This window comes from Pelodiscus sinensis, chromosome 5 (assembly GCF_049634645.1).
Source record: "Pelodiscus sinensis isolate JC-2024 chromosome 5, ASM4963464v1, whole genome shotgun sequence".
NCBI lineage: Eukaryota > Metazoa > Chordata > Testudines > Trionychidae > Pelodiscus > Pelodiscus sinensis.
The window spans coordinates 22,570,298-22,589,667 of NC_134715.1; the positions used below are offsets into that span (position 1 = coordinate 22,570,298).

Below are 19,370 nucleotides of genomic sequence, written 5' to 3' on the forward strand. Positions count from 1 at the left end.
CTACCCATCCTAGCTAATAGCCATTGATGGACCTAACCTCCATGAATCTATCTAGCTCGTTTTTGAACGCTGTTAAAAGTTCTAGCCTTCACCACATCCTCTGGCAATGTGTTCCACAGGTTCACTGTACATTGAGAGAAGAAAAACTTTTTTGTTTTAAACCTGCGGCCTATTAATTTCATTTGGTGACTCCTTTTATTGTGGGAATAAGTAAATAACTTTTCCTTATTCACTTTTTCCATACCAGTCATGATTTTATAGACCTTTATCATATCCTCCTTTAGTGTCCTCTTTTCTAAGCTGTAAAGTTCCATTCTTCTCAATCTCTCTTCATATGGCACCCATTCCAATCCCCTAATCATTTTTGTCACCCTTTCTGAACTTTTTCCAATGCCAATATATCTTTGAGAGGAGGCGATCACATTTGTTCATAGTATTCAAGATGTGGGTGTACCATGGTTTTATATAGAGACAATAATATATTCATTGTCTTATTCTCTAGCCCCTTTTAAATGACTCCTAACATTCTATTTCCTTTTTTTGACTGCCACTGCACACTGAGTAGATGTTTTCAGAGAACTATCCACAATGACTCCAAGATCTTTCTCTTGAGTAGTTGTAGCCAAATTAGTCCCCATCATATAGTATATATAGTTGGGATTGTTTTTTTCCCCAATGTGCATTACTTTACATTTATCAACGTTAAATTTCATTTGCCATTTTGTTGCCCAATCACTTAAGTTTGGTGAGAATTTTTAGTCATGCTTGCATAACGAATAGAGTTTCACTAGGATCAGTTTTGGGTCCGGTTTTGTCCTATACTTTCATCGGCAATTTAAATAAAGACAGACAGTACACTTGAAGTTTGCAGATGATACCAAGCTGAAAGAGAGGCTGAAAGTGTTTTGGAGGTTGGAACTGCATTTTCAAAATGATCTTGATCTATTGTAGAAATGGCCTGTGGTAACAGGATGAAATTCAGTAAGGACAAATGCAAAGTATTCTACTTAGGAAGGAACAATAAGTTTCAGACATACAAAATGGGAAATTACTATCTAGGAAGAAGTATTGTAGAAAGGGATTTAAGGGTCATAGTGGACCACTGCTAAATATGAGTCAACAGTGGGACATTGTTGCAAAAAAACAACAACAAAACCCCCATCATTCTGGGATACATTAACAGGAGTGTTGGAAGCAAGACATGAGAAGTAATTCTTCAGCTCCATTCTGTGCCAATTGGCCCTCAACCTGTCCAGTTCTAGGTGCCATATTTGACAAAAGATTGTGGAGAAACTAGAGGGGGTCTAGAAAATGTGATCTATAAGGAAAGATTGAAAGAACTGGGTTTGTTTGGTCTGGAAAATTGAAGACAGAGGACAGGAACACAGTTTTCAAGAATCTAAAAGGCTGTTAAACAAGGAAAAGGGAGAAAAATTATTCTCTAATTTCTGATGATAGGACAAAAGCAATGTGCTCAAATTGCAGCAATGGAGGCTTAGATTGGACATTAGGAAAAATTTCCTGTCAGGGTGGTTAAGCACCGGAATAAACTGCCTAGAAAGGTTTTGTAATCTCCATCATTGGAGATTTTGAAGAGGTTAGACAAAAACCTATCAGGGATGGTCTAGATGCTTGGTCCTGCTATGATTGCAGGGCACTGGACTTGATGACTTCTCAAGGTTCGCTGCAGTTCTATGATTCCATATTAGGTTTTATTTTGAGAATGATAACAGAAGTTTGTTAGGATTTACTCCTTTAAATAGTTGTAAAACTTTATATAGTAGGCTCCTCTCAGACAACTGCCCGAACCAAATGGAAATTTTCCATTGATATAGAAGCCATGCTAGCAGATTGTATAGTTCTTAATACATTTTACTTCCTTATAATACTTTTCTTTAGTGGGTTTTATTGGTACTTCACAGAGTAGCTACATGATTTTAAGTAGAATCATTCACTTCACTGATCGAGATGCACATCGTGGCCTAACAGAACACCAGAGTGGGACTCTAGAGACCCGGGATCTATTCTTAGCTCTGCCACTGACCTGCTGAGTGACCCTGGACATGTCACTCTCCCCATCTATTTTGCCCTCCATTTGTAAAATGTGGAAAACATCAATGTGCTTTGGCAACATGCTCTGAGATCTACTGATGAAAAGTGCTATTCCAGATAGGTATTTTGCTGTAGCTGCCACCTGAATCGAGAAAGATTTTGCCCTCTATCCCTTCTGACATCTCTTGAATTCTGTGTACACTGTCAAAGAATCTGCACAACACACTATGATCAGACTGACCATTTTAAGAAAAATAGCCAAATCAATGTAGTTTCACTTTGGAATATGGTGCTATTAGATTTATTAAAATTTTTAATAACCATAGTAATAAACTATAGTGCCAAACTTAATCTCTCTTGGAAGATCCACTACAATAGAAGCTACAGTAGAGACTGCCTTGTCACAAGTAGTACAAATATTTGCTGTAAAGATGGAGGAAATAAAAGGACAAATCTAGTTGTCTAAAAGACAATTCACTGTACACATTTTATTTACAGTTTTGTACACTGTCTTAATATGAATGGGACTGCTTGTCTACTTGAGCCATTTTTAACCAAAGAATATAACCTAATACAAAGTGTTAAAATACAGCATAAGATACAAAAACAGACATACTATTTCTAGTAAGGAATGTAAATTATGGTGTTACATTTAAAAAAATCCACAATTATGTTTAGGAAATCACACAAACATAGATCACTGATTTGACTGAAATGCATAAATCTGTAGCAAAGCTTTGATGTTACAAAAAACAAAAAGTTACCAAAGAATGCACAAAATTAATGTTTATTCCACCTTTGTCATATTCCCAGACCCTTCACCAATGTTACATGAGCAAAAACAAGTGAAATCAGAGTATCACTAATGTTATCAATTAGGGAAACAAATAAATTAAGTCTAGCAGCCATCAGCATAGGTTACAGCAAAGACAATGCTGTATTAAGAAAATTGCTAGAAAATTCTATTCACCGTACTCTTTCTCCAAACCAGCAAAATATGTTACGGCATACAATGCAAATGTAAAAACATAAGTAATTTTTCTTCTGTAAGGTATAGAGATGCAGTTTCTTTTCTGAATACTGTGGATAAACAAATGTTTTTGTAATAGTAATGTCCTACTAAGCTATTAAGAGAGTGGGCCAGGAAAACGCTTATGGATTTTGGGGCAATGTATACTGAAATCCTTTGATTGAATAATGGTTACTTCAGCCAAAATAGAAAAAAAATTGAACACAGAAGTACAAGACAAAGGCGAATGAGACTTCACAAATCTTAGCAACATTTAGATGGAAATCAAATTTAAATGCAGTCCACTCTGCTTTTGAAGAGGCTTTGGTTCAGCTCCCAATTCTCGATTGCTTGACGCAGTCTCCTATGAAAGAATACGTAGAAGGTGTCTTCTTAAACAACAAACCTATTTTTAGTGGTGGAGCCGCTCTTGGTAGCTGTGTCTGCATGGGACTGATAACCAATCACTATCTTTGGAGGAAGTCCTAATCTTTCCTTGTATACTCTCCTGAAGAAACAGAAAAACACCAAGAGTTTTTAAGTAACACTCTTTTAAAAAGGGGACAGTATGTCAAGTTATTTCCTTGAGACCTGCAGACATCTTAAATGCACAAAAAATAATTTTCTACTTAGAAACAATTCTGCTTAGAAATTTCTCTACTTATTCTTCTAAAAAATATCCTGGCTTTGTACATCAAAGTTCAATTGCTCCTGTTACTGATATTTCTCACTTTAAGTCAAATGTAAATTATTTCATTTATTGGAAAAATAAGCAGCAGGCTCAGATACATTTCAGAGACTAAAGATCCACCCTGTCATGCTGATATACAGCAGAAAATGTCAAAGTGTAAAGGCGTACACAATTAACCGATAAGCCTGGGCTCATTGGTTAACCTTTGTGGTTACATGCAGTCTGCCAACTCCCATGCTGTGGCCTCTGTTTAAGAGTGAGGGGGCAGGCAGGAGCCAATACATGCAGAAAACCAGCTTTTAAGCTGGCTCCCCACCAGACCAGGTCCCAAGGAACCACTTCCCCCTCACAGCAGCCCTGCACAGAGCCACAGTTAACCGTATAACCTACAGAATTTCTATCATTACAGGGTTAATTTGTAAAAAATGTTTGCATTGCTGTCAGAAACAATATAAAATTACATTGGTACAAATTGCAACTGGAACAGATATTCAGAGTGATTATTGGCAGGGCTCGACAAATCGTTGTTTCTATTCGCTTGTGGTGAGTAGATTTCAGCCATTCAGCCCATTCACTGGCGCTGCACGCATGCACAGTGCCGGTCTGGCGCATGCATGGTGTGGGGCTGGTGAGTAGATCTCGCTGTCGTTTGTCAAGCCCTGATTATTGGAATCATGACTAGCCAATTTTATTTTGACTTCTTTATCCTTGAAGAACTAAATACATTTTCAATGGCAGGAATGACGGCATACTGTTACTGGAGGCGAAATATAGGCAATATCAGTGAGGTTATGTAAAATCATTAGGGTACTTTGTGTCATCCTCACTGCTTCCTTGTGGTTAGTGTTCCATTTTGGTGATCATTTTCAAAATTTAGCTTAGTATTTTTTATACCATTCTGAGGCATCCTTGGGATGATGTCCTGGACTATTATCTCATCTGCACCAAAGTTCAGTAACTCACTGTGCCTATCACTGAAGACAACACCCCCCTCCCTCCAACATTAGTGAAAGAGATGGCATAATAATGAAGTGACTACTACATTCAAGGCAGATTTTACTGGAGTTAGTATGGTAAACTGCTCTGAATGTCAGAACAGGCAGTCAGAATGCAACTGACTAGAACTCAACATGCAACCAGGCACCATTTGTAGTTAGAAAATTCTATCAGAAAAGAAGAAAGTTTGTCCATCCAGGTAACAAATGTAAACCACTGAAATATTCAAGTAGCCACAATTATTTTGACTTTAACAACAAGAGAGTGAATTCTATTATTCTAAGATCATCACTCAATTTGAATTTTCTTGAATCTTCTAAAAAAAAGTTCCCTGTGTCTAACCAGACTTTGAAAAATCTGCAATTGCACTTTCTGAAAATACTGCAATTAGTTTTCTTTCAGAAGAGAAAATCTTTATCAAGTCAGATTTTTTTAAAGCTAACCAGCGAGAAAATCTGTATTTTAAATGTAAACTGCTAGTTATAAGACTGTCACCTACTTCAACAATATTTGCTAATAAGTCGATGTAACATTCAGCATATATCCTAGAATCAATTTTTTGAGCTCCAGGACATTTATTCCTGCCATGACTTTAGCTCCCAATCTGCTGTTATGTCCCCTTGTTCAGAATGATACATGGTAGATGACGTTTCATCTACTACTGAACCCTATTTGAACACATAGCTAGTTCTCTCTTTTGAGGTGTATGTAAAAGGGAGAGAGAGGATAGGAAACACCTTGAAAATAAACTAATATATAGTTTTCCACAGTGTGTGTGTTTTCTTAAAAGCCCCCCTCTCTTCAGTGGTCATCAGATGTCTACACATTTTTTAATTTTATTGAAAGTGACCCTTAAGCCTCCACTTCAGCCTACTGCATGCTGGTATACTAACTAAAATGCCCCTACTTGGAAAAGCTAATGAAATTTTCACCATCAATCTGCTTCCCATTTATTACTATGTTTTTATCTCCAAAAGGTCCAAGAAGGGACACTCAAATAGTTCGGACAATGTATCAAGGATCTATTTTTCTAGCTTACCAAACCACTGAATCCAGCCCACCGGCATCCTTGCAAGCTGCACTCCTACACACCACTCAAAGAAGCAAGTTACAGGTGCAACATGCACCTCTGCATGCCCGGTGGGGGAAGGGGGGCAGGGGGAGCATGTGCTGTCCTCACCCCCAGAACAATCTCACCAATGGGAGCTGCCTGGGCTGGTGTACAGCGTGCAAAGATGCACATGGCCTCCGCAGTCAGCTGCTGAGTCATGTGTGGGTATGAGGTTGACAGTGAGCCTCCCAACCAGTGCCTGCACCTGGCACCCTATCTGCACCCCCAAATCCACTGCCCCCCCCCCCGGCACCCTTGCCCCAGGTTTGAGCTGAAGCTGCTGCAACCCCATTCCTGCACCCAAGTTTCCTCCCATCCCTGCACCCTAGTCCTATGCCTCAGGCCACAACACCCCTTCCTTTACCCAAACTCATTCCTAAATCCCATACCCTCTCCTGCATCCCAATCCGCTACCCCGAGCTCCCTTCGGCATCCAACCTCCACCCCAGACCCTGCAGCTCTCCCATTAGTATCATGGAAGAGTATAGTCCTTGTCCACTTCCCAAATTCTTGGGAGTGAACCCTCCAACAAAAAAATATTGCCTAGCCCTGCTTTACGGGCAGGCGACAATGTATTCACAACTTTTTTTGTACTGAGTTTTATTAACTTGTTCAGATCATTTATCAGTAGGCCATTTCACAGAAGATCTCCTTCCCCCCCCCCCCCCCCCCCAAAAAATCTATGTTCCAGATTGTACCCATTGATCTCAAAATGATCAGCTTTAACATGACATCTCCTACTGAAATATCTGAATTTAAAAGATGTTTGGTATTAGACTTGATACACATGACTGTGTCCTATCACTTACCCTATATGCGTAACAGCATCCTTGTTTTCACATTCAGTTGTCCATATTGCTATTTTATCACCTTTAGCTCTAACATTAACAACAGCGCCACATACATCATCACTGTAGTCATCAAAGGACTCTCCGATAAGGCACAGCAGCTATAAAATAAAGATTGACTATTAAAGGGAGGTAAACAGTATGAAATAAAATTCTGTTTCGTAGTAGAATCTTCTATTAACGAGATAGAGACTATGTCAGAAAATAAATTTACTGTCTCTATATAAATCCATGGTATGCTCACATCTTGAATACTGTGTGCAGATGTGGTCGCCTCATCTCAACATATCTTGGCATTGGAAAAAGTTCAGAAAAAGGCAACAAAGTGATTAGGGGTATGGATCCGTTGCCCTATAAAGAGAGATTAATAAAACCGGGACTTTTCAGTTTAAAAAAAAGAGAAGATAAGGAAGGATAATGATTGAGGTATATAAAATGATTGGTGTGGAGACACTAAATAAAGAAAAATTATGTACTTATTCTCACAACACAAGAACTAAGGGTCAACAAATTAAATTATTAGCAAGTTTAAAAGAAAATGAAGAATTTCTTCACACAATGCACAATCAACTTGTGGAACTCTTTGCCAGAGTATGATGTAAAGTCTAAGACTAAAACAGGGTTCAAAAAAAAAAAAAAAGCTAGATAAATTCATGGAGACTCGGTCCATCAATGGCTGTTAGCCAGAAAAGGCAGGAAGGTGCCCCTAACATCTGTGGCTACATCTACACTGGGTCCTTTTTCGGAAGGGGCATGCTAATTTTCAAAGTGGGAATAGGGAAATCCGTGGGGGATTTAAATATCCCCCGCGGATTTAAATAAACAAGTCCACCGCTTTTTTTCCGGCTTGGGGAAAAGCCGGAAAAAAAGCGTCTAGACTGGCCCGGTCCTTCTAAGTAGGAATAAGAGATCCTCCGGAATAGGGCTTTATTCCAGAGGACCGGGCCAGTCTAGACGCTTTTTTTCCGGCTTTTCCCCAAGCCGGAAAAAAAGTGGCGGACATGTTTATTTAAATCCGCGGGGGATATTTAAATCCCCCGCGGATTTCCCTATTCCCACTTTCAAAATTAGCATGCCCCTTCCGAAAAAGGGGCCAGTGTAGACGTAGCCTGCTTGTCGGAAGCTAGAAATGTTATTTCCATTGAAGGAAAAAGATAAACACTCATCTCTCTATCTTTAGAGAAAGTTTATACTTGGAAAGTTTCCAATTTTTTTATTCAACATTTGTGAAAAATGACTGAAATGATTAATGGAGCTGCTGCCTATGTGTGAGTGCACAACCATCTATACCTGCATATGTGATTAGGATATGTGCTATAAATTACTACATGTTGGACCTCCCTGGTCTAGCACCCTCAGGATATGACCTGTTCGAGATGAGGAATTTTACTGGACCAGGAAAGGTCATTTCTGGCCTCCCTGCCACCAGCCTTCCACAGCTCTGGCCTAGCCACTGGGTAGCTCAGTACTCTGCTGGTCTACAGGGCTCCCAGCTGCCAGCCCTTCATCGGGGCTCTCTGGTCCTGGAATATCCATGGTCCTGCCAGACTACAGATGTTGCCAGACCAGAGTTTCAGTTTAAGAACTGTTTTTATGTTGAAATAGGGAAGTTAAATGGCCTATATTTTCTCTTTATAAAATGTTAGACAGCAATGCCATGTTTCTTTAACTTTTCATAATATTTAGGTAACAAGTAAACTAAGTATAGTTTCAGCTGATCAGGATGGTGTTATTTACATTATACTGCCTCTCTGTAGTTTTTAAATTACAACTTTCGGGACTGGAAAATGTTCTCTGCTGCAATATTTATTAGTAAAAAGATTTACCAGGCATTGGTTGGGTCCTTCATGGCAAGGGGCTGGGAGTATGCAGGAGTTGGAGAGGGAGGGTGAAGAGCTGGAAGAGTCAGACCACAGGACTGGGAAGTGTGGGGGGGGGGGGCTCAGAGGTGCGAGTAGCCAGTGACTGCTCCCTGGGGCCAGGCTGGGGTAGCGGAGGTCACGCTGCCCAGCCAGCAGCTGCTTTCTAGAGATTGGGTACTCGCTGCCCCACTGTGGTCCCTCGGGAGTATAACTGTCCCTGCTATCACAGCTCTCCTTTTCTGTTAGTTGAGAAACAACTGCAGCAGTTCCCAACCTTATCCAGATGGGGACACATTTTGATAATTCAGGAAGACTTGGTGATCCAAGGTAATTCAAAAACTGGGGGGAAGAGGGAAGCAGAGCCACCTGAGGAGAGGAGACACTTGGCAACCCTTTTGAAATGTAATGGTGACCCATATTTGGGGAGCAACCCATAGGCTGGGAAACCCTGAACAACCACATTCCAGGCACTTCCCATTTAGCTGGCACAACTAAACCCTCATCACCTTCTTTTAAAGTTATAAGAGGAAGTGGCATACCAAATTTGGTAGTCCTAGCTCTCACTGTTTAGGAGGAGATCTTGAACAGACTGACAAGAGATGGATACACAAAAATGCACAAACGCTCTCAAATATGTAATAGATACTGTATCAGAAATAGCAATTAGCTTGAAGATACTCATATACAAGCTTTTGTGGTGTTCATGGATTTGATATATTGGACACCTCCTCACCTCCATGAGTTTCACTCAAAGCTATATGCAAAACAGTATTTGCAACAAAGCCACTTTGACCTCTTCTGATCCTTCTAAGCAGCAGGATGGTAGATACACAGGACATGACAGCAACAGATTGTGGGTGGTAATGAGGCTGTCTGGGGTGAGCAGCCACATCACATCCAAAAGTAGAGGTAGTCAATAGGTGGACTGAGACAAACCTAGATCTCCAGAGACTTTTAAACGAACCGTGAATTTATTGTCATCATATTATTTTCTCTGGAGTCTGGACTTTGATCAAGAAATTTGGACCTTAACAAAAAATAAATGGATTGCCCCTGCTCTAAAGCCAAAGTTTGTCAACAGATCCCCACATAGTGCAGTCCAGCAGAAGAGCTGGTGTAACAATTCTGCTCTGCTACTGGGGTTGGAATATGGGCAAGATTCCTATTTGCTCCTTCTGCTGCTAAGCAGCCATATCATCCCCTGAGCCACAGGCAATCGGCATAATTTAGCCATTAGACTGCCCTAAATTATACCGAGCACTGGCTTCTCACTAAGTTGTGCTGTGTATTCCTCAGCCGTCATAGATAACATGGGTCAATATTGTACTGTCAATCACAAAACAATTCCGACAATTTTATGTTGTATTAAGATTTACTGTCATATTATTACTCATTCAGGGTAACAGTTTTGCAATGCATTAACCATAATGTAATGCTAGGACATTCTATCAAGCATCTGACTCCACTAGATTCTGAATCTATTTAGTTCTTGGGAGACAGATACATCATGTTGACACACAACTTTCTAGGAGAACCAGGAGAAAGGAAAATGGAATATTTTATGTAATTCACTAGACAACTATATTATCCCAGAACCATTTCTGAACACATAATATCCCCACACGAAGTGAAAAGTTAATAGAGGGATCTTATTGAAAATGCTTAAGCCAATTCCCTTACATGTGTTAACTTTTAGGAATATAAAATGTAAGTAAAACAGATACATTTGTTAAGTTTAATAATAAACATTGGAGACAAGATGAAAATAATTAAACTTAATCAGTAACTGAAAACTATGACAAATACTCTAAATCACGAGTTAGAGGGATAATCAGTTGTGTGCAGAATTACCTCTATGATTGTCATTGAGCACATCCTAACAGTTCCCTTTTTTAAAAGCATTTGCAAGTCACCTTTAAACGTAATATGTAGCCTTTTATTCTTGCCTTAATTCAAATGACATGTTCGAGCATCATTAGTGTATCTCGTGTTTCACAACAATATTTTTGTAAGAATAGAAAGCCATGAAAGATTTTAGCATTGCCAAAGAGGAAAACCCTTGTAATTAGCCATTAAACATAAGAATCTTAAATTTTAAAATGCAGTGCCATAGAGCTTACTGTCTCTAGCCAGAAACGATCAAGGTCATTTCGTCTCTGCTGCTTAGTTAGTGTAATAAGCCATCGTCCTCCTCGTTTATTTTTTTCATCTTCCCACATTGGTTCAATCCCATCCTATGAACATACAATAAGTCAATGAATAGCAAAATACCTCCTTTGTCTTTTTACACCACATAAAAGAGGAAGTAACATTTAAATCACAACACACAGGACACAATTTACAGTTTGAAAATAATGAGATTTCTACCCACCAAAGTACCTTATTGTAGGGCAGAAATGCTTATGACTAAAAGCAAGACCAGTTTCATGGTAAGTAGTGATGGAAAAATTTAGTAACTGATATATTAACAACACTGAGTAGCCTTGTGCCACCTTAGACATTAACAAGGCCTTCCTCTGATTAGGTATGTTAAATTTCAATTAATCAGCCAATTGGAATAGTCAATGGAATTTCCATCAGCTACTCAATTAGTCAATAAGGGGAGGCGCTCGCTACCCCACTGTGCCTCTCTTTGGAACATATAGGAACCACTCAGTGATCTTGTATATTTCAAAGGGAGCGACACAGTGGGTTCCTTCTGCCTCTCTCTCTCTCTCTCTCTGTAATGTATATGAGCCTCCCACAGCTTTTATATATTTCAAAGGGAGAGAGGCAGTAGGAACCTGTGCCAGTGGGAAACACAGCAGTCCCCGCTGGCATGGGTTCCCCTCTGTGTCTCTTCCTTTGAAATGCCTGTGGCTCTTGTACATTCCAAAGGGAGAGGAGCAGCAGTGGGAACAGCGCTAGCAGGACTGTTTCAATCCCTGCTCGCGCCGTTTCCCCACTGTCCCCCCTCACAGAGCTGGTGCTGGGGGTGGGTGGGGGAAAACCAACTTTTAAGTTGGCTCCTCCCAGACCAGCTCATGCTCCCCCCCTTGCTGTTTCTCTGATACAGACAGCATGAGGGGGGCAGGAGGGGGCAACAGAAGAGCACGCGGGCCAGATAATGCTAATGAAGCACGGGATATTTAAATCCCCGCTTTATAAGCAATTTCCATCGCCTACATTTGCATCCCTAGTTCGAACTAGGGTGCAAATGTAGACGTACCCTAAGTTGCCACAGGACAAGGGAGTTACTCACCTCGTGCAGTAACGAGTGTTCTTCGAGATGCGTGTCCCCGTGGGTGCTCCACTCTAGGTGAAGGGTCGCCCTGAGCTGCAGATCGGAGCTTTGTAAAGCAGTTTCCCCCCTGTTGAGCCACGCATGCTCAGAAGGCGTCTCGAGCCCTTCCTGCCCTCTGCAGCGCGCGGCTCAACCCCCTCCCTTTCAGTTCCTCATCTCCGCCCGAGTAATTTAGACTCCGTGCAGAGGGGAGGAAGGGAGGGTCGTGGAGCACCCACGGGGACACACATCTCAAAGAACACTCGTTACTGCACGAGGTAACTCCCTTTTCTTCTTTGAGCAGTGTCCCCGTGGGTGCTCCACTCTAGGTGACTACCAAGCAGTATTCAATATATGGCTGGAGGGAGCAGGAGTCAATGTTTAGCGGTAGTAGAGAGCACCGCTGTAGCTACTGCTGAGTCATGTCTAAGTTGCGGTAGGATTGCATAATGTTTGGCAAAAGTGTGGTCTGAAGACCAAGTTGCTGCTCGGTAAATATCCCTTAAGGGGACATTGTTCAGAAAGGCTGTAGAAGCAGCCGTGGCTCGAGTGGAATGTGCTCTTGGTGGGCACTGTAGTGGTTTATTGCCCAAGGTATGACACTTGACTATGCATGTCGAGATCCATTTTGAGATTCGTTGTGATGATAGAGGTGTTCCTTTTGAACGTTCAGCGATGGATATAAAAAGCCTTTCGGATTTACGAAATGGTTTTGTTCTTTCCAGGAAGAAGGCGAGAGCCCTCCGAATGTCCAGGGTATGCAGAGTGGCGTCCTTCTGTGATGCATGCGGTTTTGGGAAAAAGGTAGGTAGTACGATCGGTTCATTGACATGGAATTCTGTACAGACCTTTGGCAGGAATGTTGGGTGAGGTCTAAGTATGACCCTATCCTTCGTAAAAACTGTGTAGGGGGGTTCTGCCATTAATGCTCCAATTTCACTCACCCGTCTGACGGACGTGATAGCTAATAAGAAGCAGACTTTCATAACGAGAAAGGGGAGTGGTACTGTAGCCAGAGGCTCGAAAGGAGGTCTGGTGAGTTGGTGGAGAACAAGATTTAGGTCCCACAAGGGGGGTGGTGTCTTATAGGGTGGGTATACGTTGTGGAGCCCTTTAAGGAATCTTTTAGTGATAGGATGGACAAATATGGAGAAGCCATCAATGAAGGTATGGAACGCTGTTATTGCAGAAAGATGGACCCTTAAAGAAGAGATTGACAGTCCTGACACTTTAAGGTCTAGAATGTAGTCCAAAATCGTATTTAGTGGGGCGACACGGGGTTCTACCTTGGTTCGCTGGCACCAGTGAGAGAATCGTGTCCATTTTTGCAGGTAAGTTTTTCGAGTGGACTGTCTCCTACTGTGGAGGAGGATGTCCTTCACTTGCTGAGAACAAGGATTTTCTATCTCCGAGAACCAGAGAGTAGCCAAGCCTGAAGGTGTAGGGTGTGGAGCTGTGGGTGCAGTATTGTTCCATTGCTTTGAGATATTAGGTCTACACGGTGAGGTAGCAGGTAAAGAGGGTGAACCGCTAGCCTGTGCAGGTACGGGTACCAAGTCTGGCGGGGCCACGACGGGGCTATTAGGATGACTAGGGCTCCGTCTCTGCGGATCTTGCGTAAGGTTTTTGGGATTAGCAGTATGGGGGGGAAGGCATAGTGTAGGGGGGCTGTCTATTTGATTAGAAAGGCATCCCCCAGGGAATGTTTGCCAAGTCCTGCGCGTGAGCAGAACTGGGGGCATTTGGCGTTCTGGGTAGATGCAAAAAGGTCTATGGATGGCCATCCCCATTGGTTGAAGATTGAGTTTGCAACCTCCATGTGTAACTCCCACTCGTGATCCGAGGTGAAGTTGCGGCTGAGTGAATCTGCTCTGGTGTTGTTCACCCCGGGCAGGTAGGATGCTATCAGAGTGACATGGTTGCGGATGCATGAGTTCCACAGGCGGATAGCTTCCGCACAGAGGGAGCGGGAGCGGGCTCCGCCTTGCCTGTTTATATAGAACATTGTGCAAACGTTGTCCGTCAGGATGCAGACCGTCTGATTGGCAATGTTGGAGGCGAAGTGTGCGCAGGCATTCCTTACTGCCCGTAGTTCGAGGAGGTTGATGTGTAGTCGTGCCTCGGATGGGGACCACCTTCCCTGAACCCCTTGATTGTTCATATGTGCTCCCCATCCAAGGAGGGAAGCATCTGTGGTAATCTGTACAGTGGGTTCGATCTGTTGGAATGGAACACCTGTGAGGAGGTTGTTCGGTATCGTCCACCATCGTAAGGATGCAAGAACGTTTGGTGGACTAGTCACTGTCTTGTTGAGGGAGTGTCATGACGGTATGTACACACTTGCTATTCAGAGTTGGAAGCATCGGAAATGCAGACGAGCATGGTGGATGATGTAGGTGGTGGAAGCCATGTGACCCATTAGTCGGAGACAAGTAAGAGCTGTAGTGGTAGGAGTTGTAAACATTACGCTTATAATTTCTTGTATAGTTATGAAACGTTGTCGAGGTAGGTATGCTCGGGCTGTGATTGAGTCCAGACGTGCCCCAATGAACTCCATATTTTGAACTGGGTGCAGTGTTGATTTGTTTTTGTTGAGTAGAAGGCCTAGACGATTGAGGAGGGATGTGGTCGTACTTATCATGGAGGCGGTTTCATCCTGTGTTGAGCCCTTTAAAAGGCAGTCGTCTAGGTAGGGGAATATGATGACATTTTGGCGTCTGAGGTACGCAGCGACAACTGCTAGCACCTTTGAAAATACCCTCGGAGACGACGAGAGGCCGAAGGGGAGGACATTGTATTGGAAATGATCCGGGCCGAGAGTAAAGCGTAGATAGCGTCTGTGGGCAGGATGGATAGTTACATGAAGTATGCATCTTGTAGGTCGAGGGCTGCGAACCAGTCCCCTTGATTTAGCGCAGGAATGATTGTTGTAAGTGTGACCATTTTGAAGCGTTGTTTCCTGAGAAACCTGTTCAGTTTGCAGAGGTCTAATATGGGCCTCCAACCCCCCGTTTTTTTCTCGATCAAGAAATAGTTCGAGTAAAACCCTTTCCCGTGAAAGTCTACTGGTACTCTTTCTATGGCTCCGATTGAAAGGAGTCGATCGATCTCTTGTCTTAGTAGAGTCTCGTGAGAGGGGTCCCTGAAAAGGGACGGGGTAGGGTAGGTGGGGTAGTGGTAAATGGGATAGTGTATCCTACTCGAATTATGTCTAGAACCCAGCGGTCCGATGTTATAGATTCCCATTGTGGGAGGAACGGCCGCAAACGGTGGGTAAACAGATGGCCATGTTGCATTATTGCTAGATCGTGAGGGAGGTATTGCAGACCCTCGACCACCACTTCAAATTTGCTGCTTGGAGGACTGGGCAGTTGGTGGGCGGCCTTGATTAGGTCGCCTTCTCTGAGGTCGTTGCCTTGGCCTAGCGTCCTCATATGGTCTCTGTGGTCGGTTGTATTGCCCATATCTGTAGCGATTGTATGTGTTATATGGGGTGTATCGTCTGCGTTTGAAAGGCGGTGTGTACATGCCCAGTGTGCGAAGTGTGGTTTTCGAGTTCTTACTGTTGTGTAGTATTTTGTCTGTAGAAGTTGCAAATAATTTTTGTTTATCGAATGGTAAGTCTTCTACTTTGGGCTGAAGTTCTCGGGGAACTCCAGATGACTGTAGCCAGGAAGTTCTGCGCATGACTATCGCCGTAGCTGTAGTCCTAGCTGCTGTGTCAGCAACATCCATTGCCGTTTGGAGGGCAGTGCGAGCGATGGTATGGCCTTCGTGGACTATTGCTTTCAAGACAGCTCTTTTGGACTCAGGGAGATGTGGTATCAGTTCTCCCAACTTCGAATAATTATCAAAGTCGTGATTCACTAAGAGGGCAGAATAGTTTGATATTCTTAGTTGTAGGGTAGAAGAGGAATATATCTTTTTGCCAAAGAAGTCTAGCTTTCTATGGTCTTTGTCCATATTGCCATTCTTGTATTGCAGTACCTTCGCTCTTTGTTGTGCAGATTCAACCACTAAGGAGTTTGCTTGTGGATGTGTAAAAAGGAAATCGTTGTCTTTTGGTGGAACGAAATATTTTCTGTCAATCTTTTTGTTAGTCGGTTGGATGGATGCGGGTGTCTTCCACAGATCCTCAGATGTTTCCATGATTGCCTCGTCAATTGGCAGGGCAATCTTACTGTGCAATGTAGGATGCAGGTTCTTTAACAAGTGATGTTGTTTCTTTTGCACTTCTTGTAGGGAGACATGCTGACTTGTTGCTACTCGCTTGAATAGTTCTTGAAACTGTTTGAGGTCGTCAATCGCTACCGTATCTCATGGTATAACTGCATCGTCCTGTTGGGCACTCAGGTCATCTGGGTGTGTGATGTTTATCGATTGAATATCAGATTCATTGTCCGAAATTCGATCCACCTCCTCCTCCTACTCTGTGTGTGATGCAGGAGATAGGGGCTGTGGATGAGGCAGACCCCTTCGAGATGGTGTGGAGTGGACTGAGGACTGGCGTCTGTACGGGTCCCAATGGTCCCAGGGCCCCCATTGGGTTGGGTAAGGTGGGGACGGGTAAGACCAATAAGGGTGCCACGGGTTTTGTTGTGGTCCAGCCCTATGATAGTAGGAGCGAGACCGCCTTGGCGACGTTTGTCGCGAGGATTATGTCGTGTGGCGGTCATCATCTGGTAAGGGAGCGTCTTGCAGGGACACTGGGGACATAGATCTGGCAGGGGAATGCCTTGCAAAGGATGTCCCAGGTGAGCAGTCAATGGGAGGGAGGCATGAATGTTGCTGCCTGCTGTGAGTGTCAGACACTGGCTTAGAGAGCTCTGTAGCAGACTCATGAAGATGCCTCTCGCTGTCTGCTGCCGGTGCCGAGCTCTGGTTTACGGTCGCAACCAGTGCCGGCTGTGTATGGGGTCTGCTCTGCTGCGGTGCGGAGGGTTTGAGCGGCGCCGGAGTTTTTCGCGGTGCCGGGGCTTGAAGCGGCGCCGGCTTTTTTCGCCCGGGGTTTTCAGCGCGTTGCCGGGACGGCTCAGAAGCAGCGCGTACCGGTCTCGGTGCTGAACATGAGGACTTTCCCTCTGCTTTTTTAGCAGGAGTCCTCGGACTTCTTTGCCCCTCTCCCTGGGTCTTAGGGGAGGAAGAAGGCGGGAGAAAGCGCGATGGTGAGGCTCTCTGCCTTGTAGCTTTCGGTGGCGGGGGGGGGCTTCATGCTGCGGTTCCCCCTGCTCTGTAGGCTGCAGAGCCTTTTCAAACAAAATCATCCTCAGGCGGAGCTCTCTGTCCTTTCTAGCTCTCGCCGTGAGGGAAGCACAATGCGTGCAGCTGTGGGGTGAGTGAGTTTCCCCCAAACAGCGAATACATTTCGTATGGCCGTCAGAAGCCGGCATAGGCTCGCGGCACTGCTCGCATTTTTTAAAGCCTGAGGAGGCAGACATATTTCGGGAGCTTCCTGTTTCTTTAAACTGTTGGTATTTCCAGTGTTTTATTTATTTGTGACTCTTGTTATAGTCCTTTCCTTTCCTTTTTATGTGGTTTATGTGCTTTTCTGGCTGAGGAGCCAAGAGAGAGAGCGCTCCGGTTCACCCGGAAATCCGGTCTGAAGGGAGTTTTAGTCCCCAAGGGGGGATTTTTGTTGTCAATTTTGTTCTTCTTATAAAATATTTTATTGTTATTATTTTAAAGAGAAAAATAAGGGAAACTAACTTGGAGTAACAGGGGGAAAACTATGGTAACCTAACTAATGGAAATTACAGTCTGAGAGACTGTGAGGGAGCTCCAGCTTGCTCCGTCCGCTGACGAGGGTGGTTAAAGAGGAACTGAAAGGGAGGGGGTTGAGCCGCGCACTGCAGAGGGCGGGAAGGGCTCGAGACGCCTTCTGAGCATGCGTGGCTCAACAGGGGGGAAACTGCTTTGCAAAGCTCCGATCTGCGGCTCAGGGCGACCCTTCACCAGAGTGGAGCACCCACGGGGACACTACTCGAAGAAGAATACTCATTTTTAACGTTACAAACACAGCTACCCCTTCGAGATATTTTAAAATATTAGTATTTCTCAGACAGTTAAATTGTTATTTGTAGAGCAGTTGTGAATACATAAACTGAAGTATGCTACAAAGCACAGTGCTATCAATATCAGTGTTTGATTTAAAAAATGATTAAGAACATATGACTGAATTCACACGAGTAGATAGAAAAATATTGTAATAGTTTTCAGAAACAGAGCTACAATGCAGTATCTATGTTTGATAGAATTATAGATGAAAGAGGAAAGGCAGTCAATGTCAGGTCACTTTCCTATATTTGGCATTCTTATTGACATCCACAGAGATCAAACTACTTGATCACCCTGAGAGGCAATTCCTCTAGGTCAAGATTGAAAGCCATTGGCAGGATCACAAAGGAAAAGCTTACAAAGCCGTTACACCAGTGATGTTCCTGTTGCCAACAAGCATGAAATCTTCTAGAATATGTTCTTTGGCAACTTTCATAAACACTATGTTCACTTAAAATAACATAGGAAAGCACATTAGAAGTGTCTAGTAGTTTTTTGGGCTGTCAATTTCAGTTAACTCATGACAACAGAAATAGTATTTTTCAATTCACCACAAAGCAGCACCATAAAACAAATGCTTTATTGCGGCAATGCAACTTAGAGATGTATTTTTTGTTATATAACTGCACTCAAACACACCACAATGCAAAACTTTAGAGCCTACAAGTCCACTCAGTCCTAATTCTTGTTCATCCAATCAATAAAACCAAGTTTAATATTAATGGGAAATAATGCTGCCCACTTCTTATTTACAATGTCACTAGAAAGTGAGAACAGGAGTTTGCATGGGACTTTTGTAGCTGGCACTGCAAGTATTTATGTGCTAAATAAGCTAAACATTTCTATGTTGCTTCACGCTTTAGCTAGAATTCCAGAGTATAGGCTTCTAAGCTAACAACACTAAAAAAATGTGTTACCTGCATTCAGCCATGTATTTCATATTATAGCTAGTAATGTGAAAGCGTTAACTTTGTATACGTGTAACATTCACCTTTACATATAGGCTCCTGATATGCACAGGGAGCTGGCTCCCCCCACCCTCCAGTGTAACCACTGAAATTTTCAGCAATTACATGGTTAAACGCATTTTGAGATCCCTCGGGTGACAGGGACAGGCCAGAGGGCTACAGGAGGGTACTTCAAGGGAGGTATATTAGCCCTAGATTAAATAGGATCTCTGTTCCCTGGGTAAACTAGTAGGGGCTGGCCTAGAACCAACAGGAACTTTTCATAATCAGTCTGGACAGTCAGGCCAGTTGGAACACTTGGGGCCAATCAATCAGTTCAGACTAGTTTAAAAGGGCTCCTTTTTCTGTTAGCTCAGAAGCACATGAGGAGGAGGGAAGGAGCCAAAGATCTGAGTGTGAAAGGTATCTGAGCGAGAGCTGGGAAATGGAAGGAAAGAAGAGTGCCATGGAGAAACAGAATTAGGGAGGTTAAATATTGGTTAATTGAATAGTCGAATAACCTCATGAATTCTTAATC

General features: G+C 43.0%; 1 protein-coding gene across 5 annotated transcripts in view; it reads right to left on the reverse strand.

The window, feature by feature from the left end:
- Positions 1–2,525: 2,525 nt before the first annotated feature.
- Positions 2,526–19,370, reverse strand: part of EIF4E (eukaryotic translation initiation factor 4E) — a 52,263-nt gene continuing 35,418 nt past the window's right edge. For 4 of the 5 annotated variants that reach the window (XM_025188231.2, XM_006130137.4, XM_014577057.3 and 1 more), the window contains 3 exons: positions 10,690–10,803; positions 6,669–6,808; positions 2,824–3,569 (listed from right to left, as the gene is read on the reverse strand). In XM_025188231.2, coding sequence (XP_025044016.1) covers positions 3,455–3,569; positions 6,669–6,808; positions 10,690–10,803 — 369 coding nt within the window. In that variant the 3' untranslated portion in view covers positions 2,824–3,454. Of the gene's footprint in view, positions 3,570–6,668; positions 6,809–6,951; positions 7,059–10,689; positions 10,804–19,370 lie in introns of all 5 variants that reach the window. The other variant, XM_075929648.1, reaches the window with a different exon arrangement.